Below are 23,812 nucleotides of genomic sequence, written 5' to 3'. Positions count from 1 at the left end.
AAACAAGTCAGAGAGTTGCTATTCTGGTATTCCAATGGTTTTATAAGATGACAGAGAGCAGAAATTGCAGAAAAATAAGACTCAGTAGGTAGTCCTTCCAAAGGTTAATTGGGAAGGCTACAGAAAAAAGAAGAGGAAGCAGAAAAGAGGGATGGACAAGATCAAATACATTGTAGGAATGTTGTAAAAGAATTCCACCATTACGTTAAAATGGTAGACCTTTGACTATCTAATTACTGTGTCAAGCTTAACTTGATGGCTACCCAACTAACGTAACTGCCTTGAAAATGATCTTAGTCATTTTGATTGGTATAAAGAGCCAAAACCCTGAATTATACAAAGAAAATAAAGTCAAATACGTTTAAACAATCCAATTTGCCATATTCACAAAACAGAGTATCATATAAAGAACAGAAACTGAAGTAAAAATTTTAATAAGGATGTTCACCCTTTATGCTCTGCTTAGGGGCATATCAACTGCTGTGATATGTTCTCATAGAGGCAGGCAGTTTTAAAATGTGATGATAGATAGATAGATTAGATAGATAGATAGATAGATAGATAGATAGATAGATAGATAGATAGACAGACAGACAGACAGACAGACAGACAGACAGACAGACAGACAGACAGACAGACAGACAATGTTCAGTGTTACATATTATGGTAGCTGCACTTCCTCTGACAAACTTACCCAGTCATATTCATTTACGTCAACTCCACAATCTAGTAGCATCTTGACAATGTCTGTATATCCTTTACTACATGCTAATGACAGTGCACTCTCTCGTCCTTTTCCCAAGATTTGAGGGTCTGCACCCTTTCAGAAAAAAACAGCATTGGTTTCATTAACAAGATCCTTCATGTGTGAAATCATAGATTAATCAAATGGTCTCCTAAATCCAAGGGTCAAACCCCCATTATAACATGTAGCCATTTGCTTCTTTAAAATGAGTACATCTTTAAACAGCTAAGGAATAATTTGCTTGAATGAACCACTCTTTCTTCTTACGCATAATTCTTCCTCTGTTGCAGTTTAAAGTAATTGCTTCTTAAATCTGGCCCTTCAGACAGTTTTTCTTTATAATAACCTTTATATTCCTAAAGAATAATCACATATCTTCACTCATTATATTTCCCACTATCCCTCTTTTAGAACAGGAATGCAAAACAATAGTTTAAGTACTGATGAACCTATCATTTAGTATGATTCTTGGAAAAAGGTTTTTATTGCTCCAATGAAAGTATTAGAGATAGGACATACAGAAATAGAGAAATGGGCAATTAACAAACTGGACATGAAATTATTTCTATAAATGGAAACATACTTAATAGGTGACTAATGCAGTACCACTTATAACTGCAGATCAAAACACTTTAAGCTGTACTGATGTTACCTACTTGCCTTAGAGACCCACACCCACAAAAGGCTGATGGTCCTAAACCTTGTTTCCCAGATGCGCTCTGATCTGCTGCTGCCACCATCTGTTTTGGGGCAGCACCTTGATAGTTTCTGCTGCCACCATCTATTGTGGTAAGAACAGCTCTGGTCATGATAACAATCAGCTTGCAAAATAGTTTATCCAAACGAAATCCAAAAGAAAATATACCATTCTGGACATGGTAACAAGGTAGCAATGGATTCCTACAAATTAAAAATCCTCTGCCCAAAAATATTACAGAGCCCAAGGAGAGGGTTCAAAATATTACAGATCACCAGAAAATTCTAAAGGAAAAAAATCTGTCTTCATGTATGTAGCCTGAAATGTGGATGAACACTGAAATTAAACATCCAATTATATAATTTGTACCAAAAAATATAGAATACAAAAATAATTTTAAAAAACCTAATTCAAATTCCTAGTTATATGTTTTTCATATTTCTATAGTACCCAAAATTTTTCTGAGCCAAATGGTCCTCTCGTTCAATTTCCTGTACTTTTCCAGTTGTTTGAAGATCCAAAAATTGATCACAGGCTGCTGAGGAAGATAGAAATGCTATTTTACATCCAGCCTATCACTATAAACTTCCTTCTGGCTTCAGAAAAAAACAAACATTTACTATATTCAATAGGAGAAGTCAGAAAATCTTGCTCTGTACTGGACAAGGAAACCAAGGGTGGGTTCTACTTACCTTAACTACTGGTTCGCAGTGGGGCCGTGTGCTCACGCTTGCAAATGCGCAGAAGCATTTTGATGATGTCGGAGTTGGTGGGCGGAGCCTCCCACCGGTTTTACTACCGGTTCTATAGAACCGGTGTGAACCGGGGCAACCCACCACTGAAGGAAACAATTTTCACTCACAGGGATGTGGCTTGTGAATCTGAAGTCCGGCATGCAAGCTGCATTCACAACACTTGCATATTCATTTCTCAGTTTTTATATTTTCTACTGGTACTGATACAACTTCTTTAACAATTTATGTTCAGATGGAAAGAAACATCTGTTTGTAGTATCACTAGGCATATATAAAATACAATGCAATTTCACTTACATTTTGGAGTAGAAATTCTACTACTGCAATTTGCCCGTGAGCTGCAGCCCACATTAGAGGAGTAAAGCCTTCTTCATCCACATGATTGATAACATTTTCTGTTCAAAGAAACATACAGATGAACTCGCTTTCCACTTATTCGGCCTCCAATTCCCAAACTGCTGCCAAAACCTGCATCCCATTTATAGTACTTTGGGGGGTTGCAAAATATGCTCTCCATCTACATTTGGCTCAAGGTTCAACCATGTCTGAGCTACATAGTCAGTCTGACATGTTAAAACAACCTTTTCTGTTTTTCTTTCTTTTTAGTTTAAATAAATTATGTTTTAATCAGATAAAAATATTTTCTTATATATTACTACAGCAGTTCTATACTACAAAAAATTCCTAAGAATTTCTTGGTGAAATTGAAAATATAAACGCTCTGAAACATTATTAGTTGTTTAAATTCATCAAATAGTCATCAAAAAGGTGCAGAGATTGATCTCAGAGATAAGAAACAAAATTATCTGTGACAACACTGCAATTTAAGCAATGTTATAGGATATCCTGTAAGAACTGAACAATAATAAGAAGCTTGTACAATACAAGCAAAACTCTTTTTATTAAAGAGCGTGTTCCCTTGTCGTATGATTTACCAGAATTACAGGATACCTTGGATAATAATTTCATAGTACTATAAGAAAAGGTTTGCTAATAAATATATTTTCACAAGAAAAAAAATGTAGAAGCCCCATAATGCAAATCTATCTACTGCTTTTAAATCTTTTGTTTCTGTAATTCTGGTACATAGTTGTAAGTATATATCAGTATTTGTATCAATGCTGATATAAAATGATTTGACATAATTAATTGAACTCAAATGATTTTGAACTTATTTCAAAGTAACTGGAGAAAAAGAATGGATGCAAGGAAGAAAAGGAAACTTTCTGTAAAAAAAAGAGCCCCGGTTCAGACCCCAACCTGCACCATATTATCTGTGCTAAAAATCCCACAAAACTCCAGAGATCAATTCTTACCTTGTTCTATACGTGTAGCTAAATACAACATTTCTCCCTGAGCTGCCAGCTGGTGAACAGACAGAGCTGCAAAGGCAACAGCAGAAAACCATATAACAATTCAGCAAATAACCAAATTCAGTGGATAACCAGGAATCCACAGCCACGTAAATTAGGTTTATACTACAAATTGTACTAAGATAGTTTGTCTTTAACTACATTTATTATACATCATCACTTAGGTTCACACATTGAACTATAACCAAACCCCACCAATCCTCACGTTGGTTTGGTATATGAAGCCAGCCACAGGGGTTAGATACTGGTAGGAGGACATGTATTAAGGAAGTGAAAGCTTCACTTTAGTAATATTTCAGTTATAAAGCAATATGGCTGTATCTTTCATTGCTATAAAGCAACATGGCTGTACAAGTCTTACAATATAGCTTTCCTGATTAAAGCAGTTGTGTGGAATTCTTGATGCTCCGAGTTTGGTTGTTTGCTTGCAGATATTTTATTATCCAACTAGATAGCATCAGTGCTAGTGGGGATGGGATTTGCTCCATTTATATACAGTGCCTTGCCCTGCCAGTATTGATGGAGATGTGGTCTTCTTCCTGATACTGTAGTTTATTACGTACAGTATTGTTTTCTGCTTATCTGGAATTAATCCCTATTTATCTGGATGTTGACTACTGAACAGGAAGTGTTCTGGTCTTTTTGTTTCCTTCTTGGCTTTTCTCTTTTGAATGTGATGTATCTTTACAGAGAGTCCTCAATTTATGACTGTAATGGAGCCTGCCCATCATGGTCATAAATCGTAGCAATTATAAAATGGGTCAGCCACACGACCAACCTGATTTTACAGCGTTTTTGTTGCAGTTAAGTAAACCAATGGTTCACTATGGATGTGGTTTTTGGCAAAACTATCATAAAATGTAGTCATGTGACTGTGGGGAGATGCAAATAGCCATAAATGCATCCATACTGCCAAGGGTCTCAATTCTGTCATATGACTGCTGTGTCAGTTGGAACTTTGAATCCAAGTCATAAATAGCCCCAAGGTAAGTCCACCATAACTTCAAATGGTCACTAAGCAACTGGTTGTAAGTTGCTACCTATATGTGTCTATTGATGGCTAATATGTCTGAGTACCAACTTAAACCAACTCCCTAGTGATTTTGGATTTATTTTGGTTTAGGATGCAGTTTTTCAGTTGAAACTAGGTTGAGTCTGTTCATGCATTATAAGATTAAGTTTTTTATTGCTAAATGGTAGCAATGAATACCCTCTGCCAGTCTTCTGCTTACTTGTCCTACATAATGGCTATTACAGTCCTTACATTGTACGTTGTAGGACTTCTGTTTTTCTTCCTTGGGCTACTTGGGCTTTTGGTTTACTTAAGATGTTTTAATTTAAAGGCTTACATATATTTTCTTCAATTGGTAAAGCACTTCTCTGGGTCTGTGGTACAAAGCAGCCAAAGCAGCTTGAAGGCTCCTGAGGACTTCTGTATCAATATGTATTTCTGGGACTGTTCCCAAATTATTCTTTCTACAGAGAAACACGTACAGTTTACAAGCAAAGGTGTTGTAGAAACTTCATTTCCTCTGTGCTTGTTAGTTAAGGTAGTTGACTGCTTGATAGGTGAAAAATGCTTAGTAGTTGATGGGGTATAGACGTGTCTCACTTGAATCCCAGGAGAAGGAGAAGTGTGGATATTGCACTCAGCTAGGTAAAAAAAAAAAAAAGCTAGTCAGAATGTCATATGGTATAACAGTATTTTATTGCACAAAGCAATGTGGTTGTTTCATTCAGATAACACCAAAGCTTATCCTCAGTTCAACATTTGCATAGTTAGAAGAACATCATGTAAAATACTAAATAAATCATAGACTCAGGCAGTTTAAGGCAAATGAGATTATGTAGGCAACTTTCATAATTGAACATAACCTGCTAAGATATTTTTGGATCCTAGCTTGTAATGATATTCTAATTATCTGACTGAAAGATATATTTAATTAGGATTCTGGTCATGGTATGGGACAAAGATGGTATTGATCACACTCTTGGATGGCCTGTAGTGGCAGTGGGATAGTGTCATCCTTACCAATGGTGAAATCTGAACCAGTTTATTACCGGTTTGCTGGCTGCGCATGCACAGTGTGCACCACGCACCAAATGCAATGTGCGCATGCGCAGTGTATGCCAAAAGGAGGCATGCAGTAAGTAGAACAGCATGCAAGGGGGGGGTGATCAGCTGTGGCGCACAATCTTCTTTTTACTTTTAAAAGCATTGCTTTTAAAAGTAAAAAAAGAAAGCCTCTGACAATCGTGCAGCTCAGCTGTGATCGTCAGAGGTTTTTTTTTTACCTTTTAAAAGCATTTTTTAAACAACCTCTTCGGCTGAAGGGATTGTAGAAAAAATGCTTTTAAAAGAAAAAAAAAGCTTCTGATGATCGCGCGGCTCAGCTGGGCATGTGGGGGGGGGGAGGGATTTTTGCAGGGGTTTCTCCGAACCACCCGCCATCGCTACCGGATCGGACGATCCGGTCTGAACCGGGAGCATTTCACCTGATCCTAGCTCTTCTTAACCTCTCAGTGGTCTTCAATACTACCAGTCATAGTGTTCTTCTGAACCTGCTCTGGGAATTGGGGGTAGATTGCATTGTGCTGTGTTGGTTCCCTTCCTTCCTCTGAGGTCTGTTTCAGTTGGTGTTAATAAGAGGGGAGAAGTTCAATCCTCAGTCCCTACTTGTGCGATGCTTCAGGGCTTCGTTCTTTCTCCCCTCTTGTTTATAATCTACATGAAACTGCTGGGTGACGTCATCTGACAGTTTGGGATGAGGTATGACCAGTGGTGGGATTCAAGTAATTTAACAACCGGTTCTCTGCCCTAATGATTTCTTCCAACAACCAGTTTTGCCAAACTGCTCAGAAAGTTAACAACCGGTTCTCCCAAACTGGTGAGAACTGGCTGAATCCCACCACTGGGTATGACCAATATGACTGGGGACACAAGTATATGCAAGGATCTGTTTTTGTAGTTAATGTAGCCATTATAATAGGTGTTTTATTCTCAGCTGCCATATATTTTAATGTTTGCATTATTTTAATTATTATTATTATAAAAATATTGTTTCCCCACCCAGAGTCAGATGGACAGCCATATGAAATAAATATTACTCTATTTAGTAGCTTGGATTAGACTGACCCAATCATAATAGAAAATAGCAGGACCTTTTATTTTTATTCCTAAATTATTATTTATATATCTGAGACCAAATATTAAGTTGATCCATATACGTGGAAAGTTCAGGTCACGTTACATATAAGTAGGGCAGAAAAGTGACAATTTTTCCACAAAAGTGGAAAATAGAAGGAAAGAATATTAAATATACTTGCTGCCTTGAGTCATTTATAAAAATAATGTACAATAAATAATAAATAAATAACGGCAATGAAAACAGAAAAAAATGTTGGGTCAGATAAGATGGAACTTCAAACTAAATTTAAGTCCATTCTTTATAAGAAAAATATACAATGTTCAACTGCACCCATATATTCATTTCCTTTGATAGCATTATTGAATTTTTTTTTTGAAAAACTGACCTTTAAATAATACTGAAGCCACTTCAAGGTCAGAGTTCACTTGATCTTGAATATTTTTGCTTTCTTCTTCATTCAAGGACTTGACAAATCGAGAACATACATTCATATCAAACCTATTAGGCAAAATGAATTTCATTCCCATAGCAACACTCTGAGGTGATCCTTCCTCCACACTGGACTCAAGGTGATGTTCAACTTTAATATCTGGCATATGAGACAAGCTAAAGGTGCCAGCACAATCTTCCACAATTAGCTGGGTATCAGTATCTAAATTGGTTGAAGACTCCATGATCTGAATTTCAATTATGTAATCTGTTTCTCAAGGTATTTGATGTATTCTCTTTTTCAGTATTAGTGTTTGAGATTTCTAATAATCTATAGTTGGAAACAAAATATCAGTAAATTAGAACATTGAACACTGATTCAGTTTACTGTGCAAAAAATAGCAGTCACCATTGTAAACAACTAATGAATTCTGAACAGTGCAAAATATTCTCCATCTTCTGCGTATAAGGAAAATCCCCAAATCAGGGGTGAAATGCTCCCGGTTTGGACTGGATTGCCCAATCCGGTAGCGATGGAGATGGGTGGTTCGGAGACCCGGTAGCAAACCTGTCCCCCCCCCCATTGCCCAGCTGAGCCACGCAATCATCAGAGGCTTTTTTTTAATTTTTAAAAGCATTTTGTCTATAACATCTTCGGCCGAATCAGGCAAGTCAGCTGGGATCGTCAGAGGCTTTAAAAAAAAAAGAAAGCCTCTGCCAATCAGGCAAGTCAGCTGGGATCGTCAGAGGCTTTAAAAGCATTTTTTTACAACCTCTTCAGCCGAAGAGGTTGTAGAAAAAATGCTTTTAAAAGTAAAAAAAAAAAAAAAGTTGGCCACACCCACTCAGTCATATTACCCACCCACTCCACCAAGTCACGCCCACAGGACTGGTAGTAACAAATTTTACATTTCACCACTGCCCAAGATAGCCTCTAAAATTTCTATACTGGACTCTACTCAAATCAGATACTATGTTACAAGGGAATCAGCTCTTGATAGAAGTTTTAAAAATTGAGAAGGACCTCTTTTCATAAACAGCTATTGATGATCTCACACAGAGCTACATATTAAACATCCATGGCAGAGTACTTTGGGGATTTCTCTTTGCCAGTTTCGCTGCTATAGCATTACTGGTTTCGCTATAGGCAGGGCTAATGCATCCTGAACATGACATTTATTTTGGGTAAAAAACTAAGTTTAAATTCCACTTTTAAAAACATTCCATTCCATTAAGTTCTTTTGGGGAAAAAATATGTAATCAAAGACAGCTTATAGAACATACATGGAACATCACATTTCATAATAGCAACAGTACATTTATTATTTATTTATTTATTTATTTAATTAATTAATTCAATTTGTATCCCGCCCTTCTCCTAGTGGACTCAGGGTGGTGCACAGCCAGAACTAAAACACATACCAATACAAAATTTAAAATTTTTTAAAAGAATTATATGACTTTGGCCCAAAATTTAAAACATTCAAACTAAAACCCGTTGACAATTTAAAAGGCTAAAAAGGGGAGGGGGGTTCACGCCCGCCCTGCTTGATGGAAAAGTTTTTAGGGCATGGCGAAAGACCCGGAGATCCAATATCCTTCGTGTCTCTGGGGGCAAATCGTTCCAGATTTGTATATCGCTTCACAGTGCTTTATGGCCCTTCCTTAGCAGTTTACAGTCAACTTATCACCTCCAACAATCTGGGTCCTCCTCTCATCGTATTTTCCTTTATTCAGAAAGACTCCCTCTGAATTGCAACACAAAATCAGTACAGGTAGTCCTTGGCTTACAAGTTCATTTAGTGACCTTTCAAAATTACAACAGCACTGAAAAAAAAGTGACCTGACCATTTTTCACACTTATGACCGTTGCAGCATCCCATGATCTGCATTCAGATGTTTGACAACCGATTCACGTTTTTGACGGTTGCCGTGTCCCGGAGGAATCACATGATCCCCTTTTGTGACCTTTCGACAAGCAGTCAATGGAGGAAACCAGATTCACTTAACCAACTGTGCTACTGATTTAAGAACCACAGTGACTCACAAACGCGGCAGGAAAGGTTGCAAAACGGAGCAAATTAACAAATTTCTCACTTAACGACGTCAATTTGGAGCTCAATTGTGGTCCTAAATTGAGGACTACCTGTATTTCTTTTCAATGGACACCGCTAAGTTATTGTCTGTTGCCGCACGAATGCGACAATAACAACCAATTTAAACGCCCTAAATAGGATGTCAGTCCATAGACTCTAATTTAAGGAGACCTCACCTGCACAGCCAGCATCCAGCGGGCTGCAGGAGGACCAACCTCACCTTCGCAGACCCGGCTTACTTAAACCGACCCGGCTTTCTCTGCTCTAAACTTCGCCACTCGAGATTCCTCTATGGCGCAGAAGACTTCGCCACCTTCACTTCCACAGGTCGCCGAATTCCCCGTCTCCCACCTCGGCATCCTTCAACTCCATTGTCTCGCTTCGTTCCTCGCGCTGCAACGCCAATCCGCGGCTGTTGTGATTCCGTTCCGTGACGTCACTTCCGCCGAAGCACAACGGCAGACTCAGAAACGCGGGGTGGGGGATACGGTTAACCGTCCTCCGGCCTGCAAAGCCTCTAGAAGGCCACGAGAGGGCAATGCGCGGCGGCGGATACTAGGCTTAGCTGTTTCCTTGCTGCCCTCTCGTGATATCCTGGAGGTTTGCAGCTCAGGAAAAACTCAGCCCGAGACAAGGAAGATGCACTGTTTTAGTCCAGGGCAGGGGTGGGCAAATATGGTCCCTTTATGACCTGTGGACTTCAACTCCCAGAATTCCTGAGCCAGCTTGGCTGTCTCAGGAATTCTGGGAGTTGAAGTCCACAGGTTGTAAAAGGGCCACAGTTGCCCACCCTTGGTCCAGGGGTCTCCAACCTTGGCCACGTTAAACCTGGCGGACTTCAACTCCCAGAATCCCCCAGCCAGCTTTGCTGGCTGTTTATGAAGCTTTGCTGGCTGGGGGATTCTGGGAGTTGAAGTCCGCCAGGCTTAACGTGGCCAAGATTGGAGACCCCTGGTTTAGTCTGCACCACCAATTCTTCTATCCCCTCTTGTATATTGGATTAAGAGTGGAGAAAAATTAGAGCAACGCAACCCCCTACCAAAAAAAAAAAAACCAAAAAACCACCACTTGTCGAGGGCAAAGCGGTTTCCCTCCGGCTTATTCTGCCCCCTTCTGGCAGAAGAATGTAAAAAGAAGCGGAAAGGAGCGCCAGAGCGGTTGCCGATGAGAAAAGCCCTCACCCTCTGCCCAGGTCGGCGCAGAAGTTAGAGAGGAGGCGCGGTGTGATGACGTAGTTCTCAGCCGCTACGCTGTGCTGCGATGGCGGCTCCCTTGGAGGCAACGTGAGCGTGAAGAACCGCAGGTCCAGGTAAACGCGGGCTGATTGTAGGGGACGGGACGGGGCTCCCAGAGATGCGAAAGGCCTTCAGCCTCCAGCTCTTGCATTTTTAGGCCCAGTTCCCCCCTCTTCTCCCTTAATAGGTAGACTAGCGTTTTAGTGGCAAGGAAGGCAGACCAGGAACAGCCGCTACTTTCCCCACCTTGCCGCCTCCTTTCCAGAAAATGCCGCAGGACCATTAGATTGGATTAACGCTTCTTTGCTTGCTTGCCTGCATTGTTGTGCAGGTTGTCCTGGAAAGCCTTCAAGTGAATTCTGAAAGCAGCGCTCTTCCAAGTTTGCAATCATTGGTATTAGGGGGCAACGTTGCTTTTGAATAAATTTCCTTGGGGCAGTTGTCCAGTGGCATTCCTGCTATCAATGAACTCTAAAAGTAATTGCAATAAGAAAAAAGTGCCCCATTTTATTCGTTACCAATCTGATTTCTTTTAAAATGGGAAAGCCGGTGGCCAGTATTGAGCATAAAACCTGTCTGGTCATAAATACAGTTTATGAAGTCTGAATATATCAGCTGTAAATTGCCATTTGCAATTTACTACGTGTGTTATAGTTGACATTGAGATTTTTGCACACATCTCTTTTCGGAGCTTGTAACTATTGACTTCAAGGAAAAATATAAATTTTCAATTGGCTTAGAAGAGTTTGGGCAGATTTTCCAGTTCAGATTAAAAAAAAAACCTGAATAAAAATTGGAAAAATATAATAGAATAACAAAATTGGAACTGTAATAGGATAACAGAATTGGAACTACCCTGGAGGTCTGGTTGTCTAACTCCCTGTTCAAGCAGGAAATCCCATCTCATTTCAGATAAATCGTTGTCCAATCTCTTCTTAGAAATAGAATACTTGTTTTAAATAGTGTAACAAATATATTGTAGATTATTATAGAATATTACCACCTCCCATTTCAAAATGAATGAAACAGGCTAGTCTTCAATAATAGTTTGAATTCTAAGATTTATTTTGCACATTCATATTTTAGATAAAAGAAGATGGGAAAATTGTATCCTTACTTGTTTTGCTATTTTAAACAATCTGTTTGCTTTTTATTTTAAAAGGTTGCATCTAGAAAATTCTATCCTTATGAAGTTTATAGGTAGAAGATTGCTTTCTGCTCCTGGAGAAATTTCATTTAAGAAACAATGGCAAATTACAAGCCTGTAATAGTTCAGACATTTCCAAAGCTTGGAGAAAAAATTACAAAGGATACTTTGTATTGGAAGAATTATAAGGTAATAACACATACTGTAGTTAATTATAGGAACTGAAACTGATGTCAATTCTTTGTAAATATTACCTGATTTGATTTTTTAAATGAAAAAAGAAAAAATGCAAAACTTGTATATCACTTCTGCACTCTCCCATTCATGAGTGAACCATGATTTAATGAATCCTTAGTTTAGCTAACTTTAGAGTCAATGGATCAGATTCTATCCAAACATCCCCCATAAGTGCCAGACAAGTTAGTTGCATTACAGAGTAGTCTGAGCGAGATGGTTGAAGTTATGGTAATTTAACCTACATTTTGCAAAACTACACTCACTCTCTCCTGATTTCTAGCCTGGTACCTTAACTACTCGACCAAACTGGCTCTTAAAAACTAACATATTTTAAGAGCCAGTTTGGTCGAGTAGTTAAGGTACCAGGCTAGAAATCAGGAGAGAGTGAGTTCTAGTCCTGCCTTAGGCATGAAAACTAGCTGGGTGACTTTGGGCCAGTCACTCTCTTTCAACCTACAGGGTCAGCCTTGGCTGTCAATTTCTGTCTCAGTCAATGGATCACTACGCAGTTGATCTGAAAAAAGGAACCGGGCACTTGGAGGCAAATGACAGGAAGGGGAAAAAAATCAAAATGAAAGTACTACACAAATAAAGTAAATCATCATGAATATCTATTTTCTTATTTTATGAAATTTGGGAGTAATTGACATTCCTCCCCCCTGAATGAACTATAAAAATGAATTTTCACTGTACATATCTCCCTGTTACAATTTATGATGCTGCAATGCTGTGAATAAAAATATTTCATTTTTAAACTTAAAAAAGATTGTCACTTTTCTCTTTGTCTTTTGTAAATAGTTTTCTAATAACATTGTCTTCAAAAGGATAATAATTTTTAACATTGTGCCATCTTTGTTCAGACTCCCATTCAGATAAAGGAATTTGGTGCAGTGAATAATATACACTTTTCTCCAGTTCCTCCATATAATTATGCTGTGACAGCCTCATCAAGGGTAAGATTTTAAGTTAATTTTTTTATTTAAAATATTTACATTTTTTCACACTCTAATTCTACTTTATATTATAGTGAATTTCTGCAAATTCATTTGCTGTACCATCCTATTTTTACTGCAGTGGAATAAATGTGTCCATTTGCTGAAGCAAATAAGACTTTTTTGGGCTATCTAGGAGAAGGAACATGTAACATTCAGAATCCCTATGGGGATCCCCTCAGGATCCTTGTTATACCAAACAATGGATCCTTGTGATACCAAACAATAATTTATCAATAAATGTGAGCCTCTATGTGTATCTGAAAGAGAACTGGTTCTTGAGAAAAATGGTATTCTGTGGATATTGGTCTCAAACTTAAATCATGATGGCTATTTGATGACAACTTCATTAAACCAAAGGCCAGAATTTCATATCTTTCTGCAAGCGTACATAGTGTGCCAAAAATGAAGAAAATAAAGAAGATCATAGCAAGTTGTTAAATTTATTAAAGAAGACATTGCTACAAACTTTTTGGCCATTTCACATTGGACACAGGACATACCAATATCTGCAATGAAGGTCAGAAGATCATGGTTATTGACTTTGGTGTAGGGCATATGGAGGATGATTCTTGCAACAACTGAAACTATAAGCAACAAAGCTTTTGGCTTTTTCTAATGTCATTATGAATGAAAATTCGTGCATTTTATGTTGTTTTAGATTCACATATATGGGCGATATTCACAAGAGCCAATCAAAACATTTTCTCGCTTCAAAGATGTAGCTTATTGTGCTACCTATCGAGAGGATGGGCAGCTGCTGGTTGCTGGCAGTGAAGAGGGTAGAGTTCGGATCTTTGACATTGGTGGAAGAGCACCATTAAGGCAATTTGAAGGCCACTCCAAGTAAGTATGGGAACATGACTATATTTGATTCATTGCCTAATTGTTTCAATCTATAATTGTACCTTGGAGTAATTCAAATTTCAGATGTGAGAAAACATATTTGAAGCATCTGTTTTCTCAGCTAATTAACAAATGCATTAATTATATTGCAGATATAATATTTACAAACAATAAGTTGTGATTGTTTTATCAATTGTGTCTCTATTGTCATTAGTCACAGTGCATTGATTTAAAAATGCTTTGTGTATAATTGTGATGTAAAACGTAGTCTTTTGGCATACATTTTGCACATAATTGTTCGCTTTTGCTGCATCAGATCTGACTTTGCTTAATTGTGACATAAAACTTGATTATTAATTTTGGTTTCAATTAATGTTCCTGAAAATATTAACAACCTGGAAACGTTCGACAATTGATCCAAGCAGTGTTTTCATAATTGTATGTTTTAAAAATGTAGTTAGAGTTTGTCTCTTTTTATGAATAGTATAGAATTTTAAAATATGAATTGTTGAATATATTTAATTTGCTAATTAAAGTTTAATTGGTTTAGTTGTTTATTTGCAGATCTTATAGGGTGCTCAAATCTGAACTAACTCTGATTGGCCTATTAGCCTCTTATAATATCCTGTTTAATATACATCATGCTTAACCCAGAATAACTGGATCATTATTGTTACCTTGATGGGTGAACCCAACCATTTTATTTGTATTCACTGTGTGAATTAGGTGGATAGTTTTCCCCTATTATTTTCTTAGATCATTAATATATTGTTCTTGTGTTAATTTTTTAAAATGATAGAGATGATTTCAGATAATCACCTCAGATAATTTCAAGTAATTCAGAAAACCATGCTAATCAGTACTCTGAAATAGTAGAATTCACAGTGTTTCATGCTTTGAAGGGTATGTACTGACTATAGCAAAAATTGAGATGGCTTTATATTTATTGTTTTTTGTTGTGATTTATAGAGCAGTACACGTTGTAGGATTTCTGTCTGATAAGTACCGAATAATGTCTGGAGCAGATGATTATACGGCACGGGTCTGGGATGTTTCAACCTCATCTGAAATAGCATGCTACAAAGAGCACACAGATTATGTAAGATGTGGCTGTACTAGTAAACTGAATGCAGATCTTTTTGTAACAGGTTTGTGATTAACCTTACATTTACTGGTGACAAAATGACTTCCTTATGATGTATTCATTTCTCTACTGTTACAATATTTTCCTAATTATAAATTTCTTACTTATTTTTGTTCAAATATATTGATTTTCCTGCTTCAGCTTGGTTTTCTGCTCTGTATTTAGTTTTGGGTTTTTTTTGTAAGAATGACTTACCCGTATATACTCGAGTATAAGCCGACCTGAATATAAGCCAAGGCACCTAATATTACCACAAAAAACTGGGAAAACTTATTGACTTGAGTATAAGCCTAGGGTGGGAAATGCAGCAGCTACTGGTAAATTTCAAAAATAAAAATAGATACCAATAAAATTACATTAATTGAGGCATCAGTAGGTTAAATGTTTTTGAATATTTATTTCAAAGAAAAACAGTAAACTAGCTCTGTAAGTGGAAAAGAGGGTCAACAAAAACAATATGGTATCAACAATAACTTTAAAAGTACAAAAACCTTAGCTCAATCAGCAACCAAGCTAAAACACAAGAGTTAAAATCCTTCAAAACTGGATTCCTCCTCCTCATCTGTATGTCCAAACAGAGCTTTACCAGTACTTGTATTCAGCAATGCTTGGGCAGAGCACGGGGGTGTAACCAAGCACGGGTAAGGCTGTAAAGGCTACGTCATTTGTCACAGCCCTGGAGAAGAGGTTGCAGAAAAAATGCTTTCAGAAGCCTCTGACGATCCCAGCTGAGCTGCATGATCAGAGGCTTCTACTCGAGTATAAGCCGAGGGGGGCTTTTTCTGCATAAAAAATGTGTTAAAAACTCGGCTTATACATGAGTATATACGGTAATTATAATGGTAGGTTGGTAATTCAAAAATTCTGCAGACATTTTGGAATCAGAAGATGAAATCCTTAGATGGCACATTTGACCTCAGATTATAAAACACTTCATGTTGAAAACTTGGTTGTTGTTGAGTGTTTTATTATTACAGATGTTTGTAAGACATTCGACATTGTAAGACAGCCAATACAGGTAGTTCTTGACTTACAATCATTCATTTACTAAATGTTTACAACAACACTGAAAAAAAAAACTAATGAGTGGTTTTCACACTACTGTTGCAGCATCCCCATGGTCATGTGATCAAAATTTAGGTGGTTGGCAACTTGGATTATTTGTGATGGTTGCATTGTCCCAGGATCATACTATCACTATTTGTAACCTTCCCAGCCAGCTTCCGACCAGCAAAGTCAATGAGGGAAGACAGATTCCCTTAACGATTGCATGATTACCTTAACAACAGCAGTGATTCACTTAACAACTGGCAAAACGTCAAAATGAAGTGCAACTCAATTAATAACTGCCTTGTTTAGAAATAGAAATTTTGGCCTGAATTGTCGTAAGTCAAGGACGACTCGAAATCAGTTTGTCAGTTTTCCAAATTGGGCAGTTAGAAACGGGCACCTAAACTACAACAACCGTGATCAAGATAAGTAGGACAAGCTGCCACATAAAAAACCAACTTCTTTGTGTTTAAAGCACTAACAAAGTTAGATTGTGTTTTAGGTTTGAAGAAAAGCACATGTGCTGTTCCTACATCTCTTGTGAAGTACTAAATCCTTTCTTCTGGGATACATTCTAGGTTCCTACGACCATACAGTGAAAGTATATGATACAAGGACAGACAAAAGCATTATGAGGATAGAACATGGGCAGCCAGTTGAGAGTGTTAATCTGTTTCCTTCTGAAGGTCTTCTTGTGACAGCAGGTATTTCTTTCAATCAGAAGTTTTTTTTCCATCTCTTTGCCATCTTTATTTTAGGCAAAACATCCTGTTTTTATTTCCATATGCGAAAACTGTTTCTCTCCTCCCTCCCTCCCCCCTCCCTCCCCTCCCTCCCTCCCTCCCTCCCTCCCTCCCTCCCTCCCTCCCTTCCTTCCTTCCTTCCTTCTTTCCTTCCTTGCATTACACAAGCATGGGCTGGGACAGGATATCAAGTCCCTGTAAGCTGTGATTAGTGACCTGCAGTTGCTTAATGCATGTTTGGATTTGCAAGCCTTTTCTAGGTTATAGTCTAGTTTATTTTGCCCTACTCCAAGTGAAAGTGCTGAATCTATTACAAGATATTTTGTTAATAAGGGGGGTGATTAATAGACTGGGAAGAGAAGTAAACTATGGAAATTGCCTTCCAAAAGTGTATGTATAAAATACTATTTCTTAAAACTTTGCAGGTGGTCGCTACATTAAAATCTGGGATATCCTTAAAGGAGGCCAGCTATTAGTGTCCTTGAGAAATCACCATAAAACTGTAACCTGTTTATGTTTGAGTAGTTCTGGTCAAAGGCTGCTCTCCGGCTCCCTAGATCGGTTTGTATTTTTCAGCATTTTCTATCAAGCTTCTAATAGTTCTGTGCAATTAATGCATATTCAGTTGAAAAATTGAAAACTGGACATATAGCTTAGTAGCATTCCCAAAATATTGTGAGTGCATGTCTTACATTTTCTGAAGACAAAGGTGAAACTTGCAAGTTTACTGAATCTCAGAATGAGGGCTAGAGGTCTAATGATGTGGTTTTGGTGTCATCAATAGATTGCTGTCTTTCCATTAGCTGAGAGGAAATTTGACCGTTTTATTCATATATATGAAGAATATATATGACAAAGAAACTCATTCTCAGAAAGGGGTAAATACAGGTGATCCTCGACTTACAACTACAATTGAGCCCAAAATTTCTGTTGCTAAGCAACAGTTAAGTGAGTTTTGTCCCATTTTAAAACCTTTCTTGCCACAGTTGTTAAGTGAATCACTGCAGTTGTTAAGTTGGTAATATGGTTGTTAAGTGAATCTGGCTTCCTCACTGACTTTGGTTGTCAGAAATTTAGAAATGGTGATCACATGACCCCCCCAGGACACAGCAACCGCCATGAATATATGCCAGTTGCCAAGCAACCAAATTTTGATCATGTGCCACAGGAAAACTCCAATGGTATGAATGTGAAAAACTAACATAAGTCACTTTTATCAATTCTAACTTTGAATGTTCACTAAACAAATGGTTGTAAGTCGAGTACTACCTGTATTGACAAAATTACAGTAGAGGGCTGACTATGGTATGGACATTTTCTTTTTTAGGCATGTGAAGATTTACAGTACAACTTCCTACAAAGTAGTGCACAGTTTTAACTATGAAGCATCAATTCTCAGTCTTGCATTAGCAGTAAGTAGTATAATCTGGTGGGTATATAGATAATAATCATTTGTATCTCTGTATTGTTCCAGGCCAAAAGTGTTTTGGCTTGATTTTTGTTTAACATAATGCAGTGAACCCGGCTATTCTTTTGTTTTGTAGGCCTTCAGATTTTGTCAGTAAAAATGCTTATCAGTCTTAAGTTTTTGAATATAAGGTGCTGGATACAAAGATGTTGATAAAAATAGATCTCGTTAAAGAAGGCAGTTGTGCATATGCCATGCTTTTCAACTATATTTTTCAGATTTACATGGCTGCCCATATAAATAATATACCTGGCTGGCTAATAAAGAAGTAGAAGCAAAAACATGCATATAAGATAACAATAAAAGACACCAACTAAAAGTACTGAACTCCCTAGTCATGTCAACACAAAACCTACAATCTGGATTCCACTGATACCCTGACCCTATTAATCTTCCTCAACCTGATGCCTCCAAATGTATTGGACTATAACTCTTGATTTCTGGATAATATAGTCAATATCCTAGCTGCTGGAAGTTTGGTAATGTAGTCTAGCATAATTGGAGGATATCAGGAAAAATAACACAAACGTAAAGTCTTTAACTACATTCATTTGTTGCAGCACAGATACAGAAAGACATGAATGTTTTAGAAAAGGGGTATTGCCTCATTGTTTATTAATTAAACTTTAGGGCCAAAGATGATGGATTCATTGCATTTTTGAAATTGAGAAGTTAGCTACCTTGAATTGACTTCAGTTTAAGTATGTGCATGAATAACTGAACAAAGCAAATAAAAGAGATTTAATGAGGTATAAGCCTCATTGAACACAGTGGAATATTTAATATATGTAGTTGGGGTAAAAAACTTGATTGGGCTTAACCTCATAAGCCTGGTAATTTAACATAATTTTATTTGATTAAAATCATTGTAGAATACCTCCTCATTTTTAATATTAGAAGTTAATTTCTCTGTGAGGCAGTATTTTCATAAAATTAATACCATTGAACTTAATATATCAATTAAACCAACTTTGTTTTCCTTTATAGCCTGAGGATGAAGCTTTGGTTGTAGGCATGACAAATGGCATATTGAACGTTAAACATCGGAAGCATGAAGGAGTAAAAGAGGTTTTGCATCGGAGAAGGCCTGCATACCGAACCTTTGTGAAAGGAAAAAATTATCTACCAAAGCAGGTATGCAGAAAAAGATGCTCAGAAAAAGCCCTATTTTTTGTTAGTGAATAGCATGAAAAAGTAAAGATGTGAAGGGTAAAATTGGGCTATATTTCACTGGATATCAACTCTTAACATGAAGGGGACCAGTTTGGAAAAGCTGATATGGGGTAGCCAATTAAAAACAAAAATAAGCAAAGATGCTATTGGTAAACTGGATAGTAAACATTTAAAATGTTAAGCATTAAAATATTATGCATTTAAAATACAGATGTGGTGATAGAAGTAATCAAGTTGTAACCATATTTGTTCAAAGTGAAGTGAACAAAGTTTGGAAGGTCTGTTGTCTACAGAGACCATGTCTCACTGAGTTAATTGGATCTTTTTTTAACATGTAAATTATATTGCCTGGTCTTGTACTGCATAGATGACAGTTTAAATAAGTGAAGAATTGAAGCATAAAATGACACAAAAGCATGATTATTTGAAATCTTGAAAAGCTTGTGGTAGGGTTCACACCAGGATGTTCAAAGTTTACTTATGGTCACTGAAGATACTTTTTCTCTTGGCTTGCTCAAATGAGCTCTGTCATTGCTGATACAGAATATTTCCACTTTTTTGTATGGTCTGTGCAGGGAGTTTGGGGAAAGAGTCCAGAAGGTATTCCAGATTGCAGTGATATTGTTTAAGATCATTGCCTAAGATTACCTAGTCAGGTGAGAAACCAAAAATCAGTACCCTCTTTTTTCCATGATGCGAGTATGAAGTACTCGCTGCGTAAACAACCTTGCAAGAACAGTCTGTATCTGTTATAGATTCCATTTGACAGAGGAGATTAATTAAGACAAGAAAATGAAGCTAAAACAGGATTTTTTTTTTACCACTTATATGTTGTTGACTGTTCTCTGACTCTTTTCCTGTCGTTAGGATGATTTATTTGTCAGCAAGCCTGTGAAGAACTATTTGAAGAAATATGACAAGTTCTTGAGAACTTTCCAGGTTTCCAAGGCTCTGGATGCAGTACTTCAAGTAAGATAATGTTCCCATCTGCTTTATTTTTAATTACACTGCAGTGGATCTGGTCAATATTTTCATAAATATAAGCCACCTGCTATATATGCAATAACATTGGTACTATTGTTAATAGTGGGGAATACCAAATGTAATGTTAAAAGGTATTGGAGAAATCCTCTGTAGATTTTACATGAAGAAATATGAAGGATTAGGAAAACAAAGACACAACATTGTTTTGAGTATTGCTTGTTAGAATCTCTTTATATTTTAATAGAAGTTTACAAAGTTCTGAACATATTGTAAATTGCAGTATTTCAGGATTACAGAACAGATAGGTAGTCCCAAGGTTCACAAACATTCTCTTACTACTGTTTTACAATTTTAATTCCTAAAGTAGCAAAGTGGTTTTAGATTGGTAAAAGATGCTGCTAAAAGCATTTCAGGTTTTCAGATTTGGTTTATATCCTCCAAAGGAAAATAAAAGCTCTTCCCTCTGCCATTAATATTTTCTGAAAATTTCCATTTTCAGACAGAGCAACCTTTAATCCAAATTGTGGGTGGGGAACTGAGTCTGGCCTGGGGACTGGATTGAATTCTCCACTGCTCTAGCAAATTGAAAGATAACAGGTTAAGTTCTCCCCCCAAGGGACCTTTATAGACAGTATCTCTTCTGCCCATGAAAAGAGGGTGAGGGCCTTTGCTTTCCATTGCTCTTGCACGGACAACGGGCGTTGGTAGCGAGCACCTTTTCCTATTTTTCACTGCATGGAAAGCTTTTGTGTGCAGGAGGAGACAAAGTAGTGAAAGGTGGACATGGTTCTCACCTCGTGTGTTTCCTTCCTGAGAACAAAGCTAAAACAGAGCCAAAAATAATAGAGCCACAATAATGTCAGAGAGGAGGAGGTTTGAGGAAAGTACTGAGACTTAGTTGAGGCCATGTGGGCCAGATTAGATTTGGTTGGAGCCAGACAGTTAAGTGATTTCCCCACTCAGGTTGGCAAGTGCTCTGTAGGATTTCATATTGGTGCCTTTCCTTCATGGAGAAGCCAGATTTTGAATTAAGTACCATTTGTGTGCAAATCATATATACTGTGCCACTGACCTGGAATCTCCCCACCTCAGGTTCTTATATCAGCATATAAGTATTTTTTAAAGGAAAAGTGGAACTAAAAGATTTTAGTACACTTTTTATATGTAGTTGTTACCTGCTTTTCATCATTAAATGTGAAAGTGGATTGAGCCATTTTTAAAATACAATTTATTCATATGAGAAAGCAACATATAAGATTACCTTGACCTAGAAATAACTGTAAATTAAATTACGTTAGTTTGGAAAACAAAAAAAAGTTTCATTAATGATCCTTGAACAGCTCCTTGCAATCAAGACCCTTAACAGATGTGTCCTTGGCACAGCAATTAGACAAGATTGCAGCAAGCTGCTCTGTGAATGGCTTTTAAATGTAAACTGTTACATTATTCAGAATTAAATCATTTTTCTTCTTCAAATGTATTAGAATATATTTGAGTTGTTGAAATGCCTGAAAACATTTTATTGTAAAAATGTGTTCTTGAATACTTTCTACTTCTAGGGCCCTGAAAAAAAGAATCCACCTGAAGTTACAGTTGCTGTCATGCAAGAATTAAACCGCAGAGGAACACTGAAAAATGCACTTGCTGGGCGGGATGAAAAGCAGCTCAGTGTCCTCCTTTCTTTCTTAATAAGGTAATTTACCAGGTTAGTCATCAGAGGCAACTACATAGTAATCCAAATTGGAATAAATTGCCTAAATAAATTCTAATTTTAGAATGATGGGGTTTTCAGATTCTTTTTTTTTTTAAGTTTGGATGAGTTTTATTGGACCAAAGGGGATGGAGAAATATCAGAATGTGAAAGAACTTAATACAATAATGCAGTACAGTTTGATTTAAAATCACAACTTAAAATACAAAGTCTCAGCCCAAGTGGTCCATAACATTTAAACAATTATTATAAATCAGCTAAGCATTATTCTGCATGAAGAATTAATACTTAAACCATCTTCATGGGTAGCATCTTGATCCTAGACTATAATTTTGGGGGAGGTTGGTTCCAGGGGACAGGTGCTAGGTGGAAAAAAAGCTCCTAACCATGTAAATTGGAAGGTTTTTTTCCTGATAAAAGAAGAGCCGAGTTTACTTTTCTTTCTCCGGGAGGTCATTAAAACTGAAAAAAATGGGTATGATAGGAAGTTTAACATCTGGCTATTAATTACATTTGCAGAAATGTGACTGATGCAAGATATGCGCCTGTACTGATAAATGTTGCAGAACTCATTATAGGTACGTGAAATAACATGAATAAAATTGACATTTACCCAGATATTTCAAAAGTGCATGCGTTTTGTTGCTCTTGAAAGAATACAATCCACAAATAAGCATAGAGGTAGCTGTAATTCGATGGGAAATTGAATGCTTGCATATAAAGAGGTTCCAGATCTAAGCAACCCGCAGGCTGGATCCGACTTGGAGCCTTGAGTTTGACATCCCTGAACTTGAAGGCATCTTGACCTTTTAGGATCCAAGATGGGGGTGGGGGTTGCCCTGTCTCTCAAACTGACATTGGTGTTTTTCAGCTGTTTATTTTCAGTTAGTGAAGCGGCAAGAAAGTAAGGAATTACAGATAGAAAAAGCATCACTTGCTCCATCCTTTTCAGTAGTGACAAGACTGGCTACCAAATTATTTTTTTATTTATATCTTGCTTAAAATTGTTCTAGAAAAGAGGCAGTTGGGAATTCTTAATATGTCTTTATCCACATGAGGTACATACTGTAAATGCCATTAACTTATATCTTTTCTTTTCCAGATATATATATGCCTGTAATTGGACAATCCTCAGTTATTGATAAGCAGTTTCTGAAACTTCAAAATCTTGTAGAGAAAGAGATTGATTATCAAGAGGAATTGCTAGAAGTTTTGGGAATGATGGATGCACTGTTTGCTACCATGACAAGAAAACAATCCAGTTCCATGGATGTGAACAAAACAGTTGAGCTATAAAAAAACACTGGAACTGTGCTGAGAAATTTCACCAGTGGAATCTGCATTTAGCTCTTATTTGCACCCAAAAGTAAACATTACTTTTGACTGGAGAGTGACACATCTGAAATAATTTTAAGGCAGCCAGGGTGGATTTTTAAATTCAAATGCTATTTTATTTTAACCCTTTTATTTATGCAGATTCATCAGGCTTTCCGTTTTAGATTATTCAAATATTTTTCTATTCATTAAAATTGTCAGCTGCTAAAGTAGAAATAAATGCCAGAACTTGAAGAAAACTGTATCATATCTTACCTGCAAGCTCTCATGGGACCATTCGTATTTAATCAGGTCTGCTTTCATTTGGGAAAACCAAGCCTTTGGAGATGTTTCCGTGCCAACATTCAAAAAAATTATTTCTATAAAAATATTCTGTGTATGTATAGTATCTAAGGATGCTTATGCTGAATCTTTTACTTTTTTAAATTCTAAGAATTTATCATAAACATGTACTTTCTGTTGATATCTCAGTAGATGAAAATAAATGATAACAGTTGGCTAAA

General features: G+C 37.1%; 2 protein-coding genes across 2 annotated transcripts in view; one reads left to right on the top strand and one right to left on the bottom strand.

Moving 5' to 3' along the window:
- ANKRA2 (ankyrin repeat family A member 2) overlaps nt 1–10,056 on the bottom strand; it is a 14,541-nt gene extending 4,485 nt beyond the window's left edge. Inside the window, exons 1-6 of the mRNA XM_034441156.3 lie at nt 9,421–10,056; nt 7,105–7,479; nt 5,065–5,223; nt 3,514–3,579; nt 2,495–2,592; nt 695–820 (exon numbers count right to left, since the gene is read on the bottom strand). Coding sequence (XP_034297047.2) covers nt 695–820; nt 2,495–2,592; nt 3,514–3,579; nt 5,065–5,223; nt 7,105–7,393 — 738 coding nt within the window. The 5' untranslated portion in view covers nt 7,394–7,479; nt 9,421–10,056. The remainder of the gene's footprint in view (nt 1–694; nt 821–2,494; nt 2,593–3,513; nt 3,580–5,064; nt 5,224–7,104; nt 7,480–9,420) is intronic.
- UTP15 (UTP15 small subunit processome component) lies at nt 9,695–23,812 on the top strand. Its single transcript, XM_034441155.3, has 13 exons — nt 9,695–10,553; nt 11,642–11,815; nt 12,724–12,816; nt 13,517–13,701; nt 14,671–14,849; nt 16,474–16,599; nt 17,064–17,199; nt 17,966–18,050; nt 19,094–19,240; nt 20,147–20,248; nt 21,823–21,956; nt 22,494–22,552; nt 23,077–23,812. The coding sequence occupies exons 2-13, from the start codon at nt 11,726–11,728 to the stop codon at nt 23,268–23,270; spliced, it is 1,530 nt and encodes a 509-aa protein (XP_034297046.1). The 5' UTR covers nt 9,695–10,553; nt 11,642–11,725; the 3' UTR covers nt 23,271–23,812.

The sequence above is a fragment of the Pantherophis guttatus genome, chromosome 2 (assembly GCF_059756535.1).
Source record: "Pantherophis guttatus breed Tessera chromosome 2, ASM5975653v1, whole genome shotgun sequence".
NCBI lineage: Eukaryota > Metazoa > Chordata > Lepidosauria > Squamata > Colubridae > Pantherophis > Pantherophis guttatus.
This window is presented reverse-complemented; position numbering and strand designations above follow the sequence as displayed.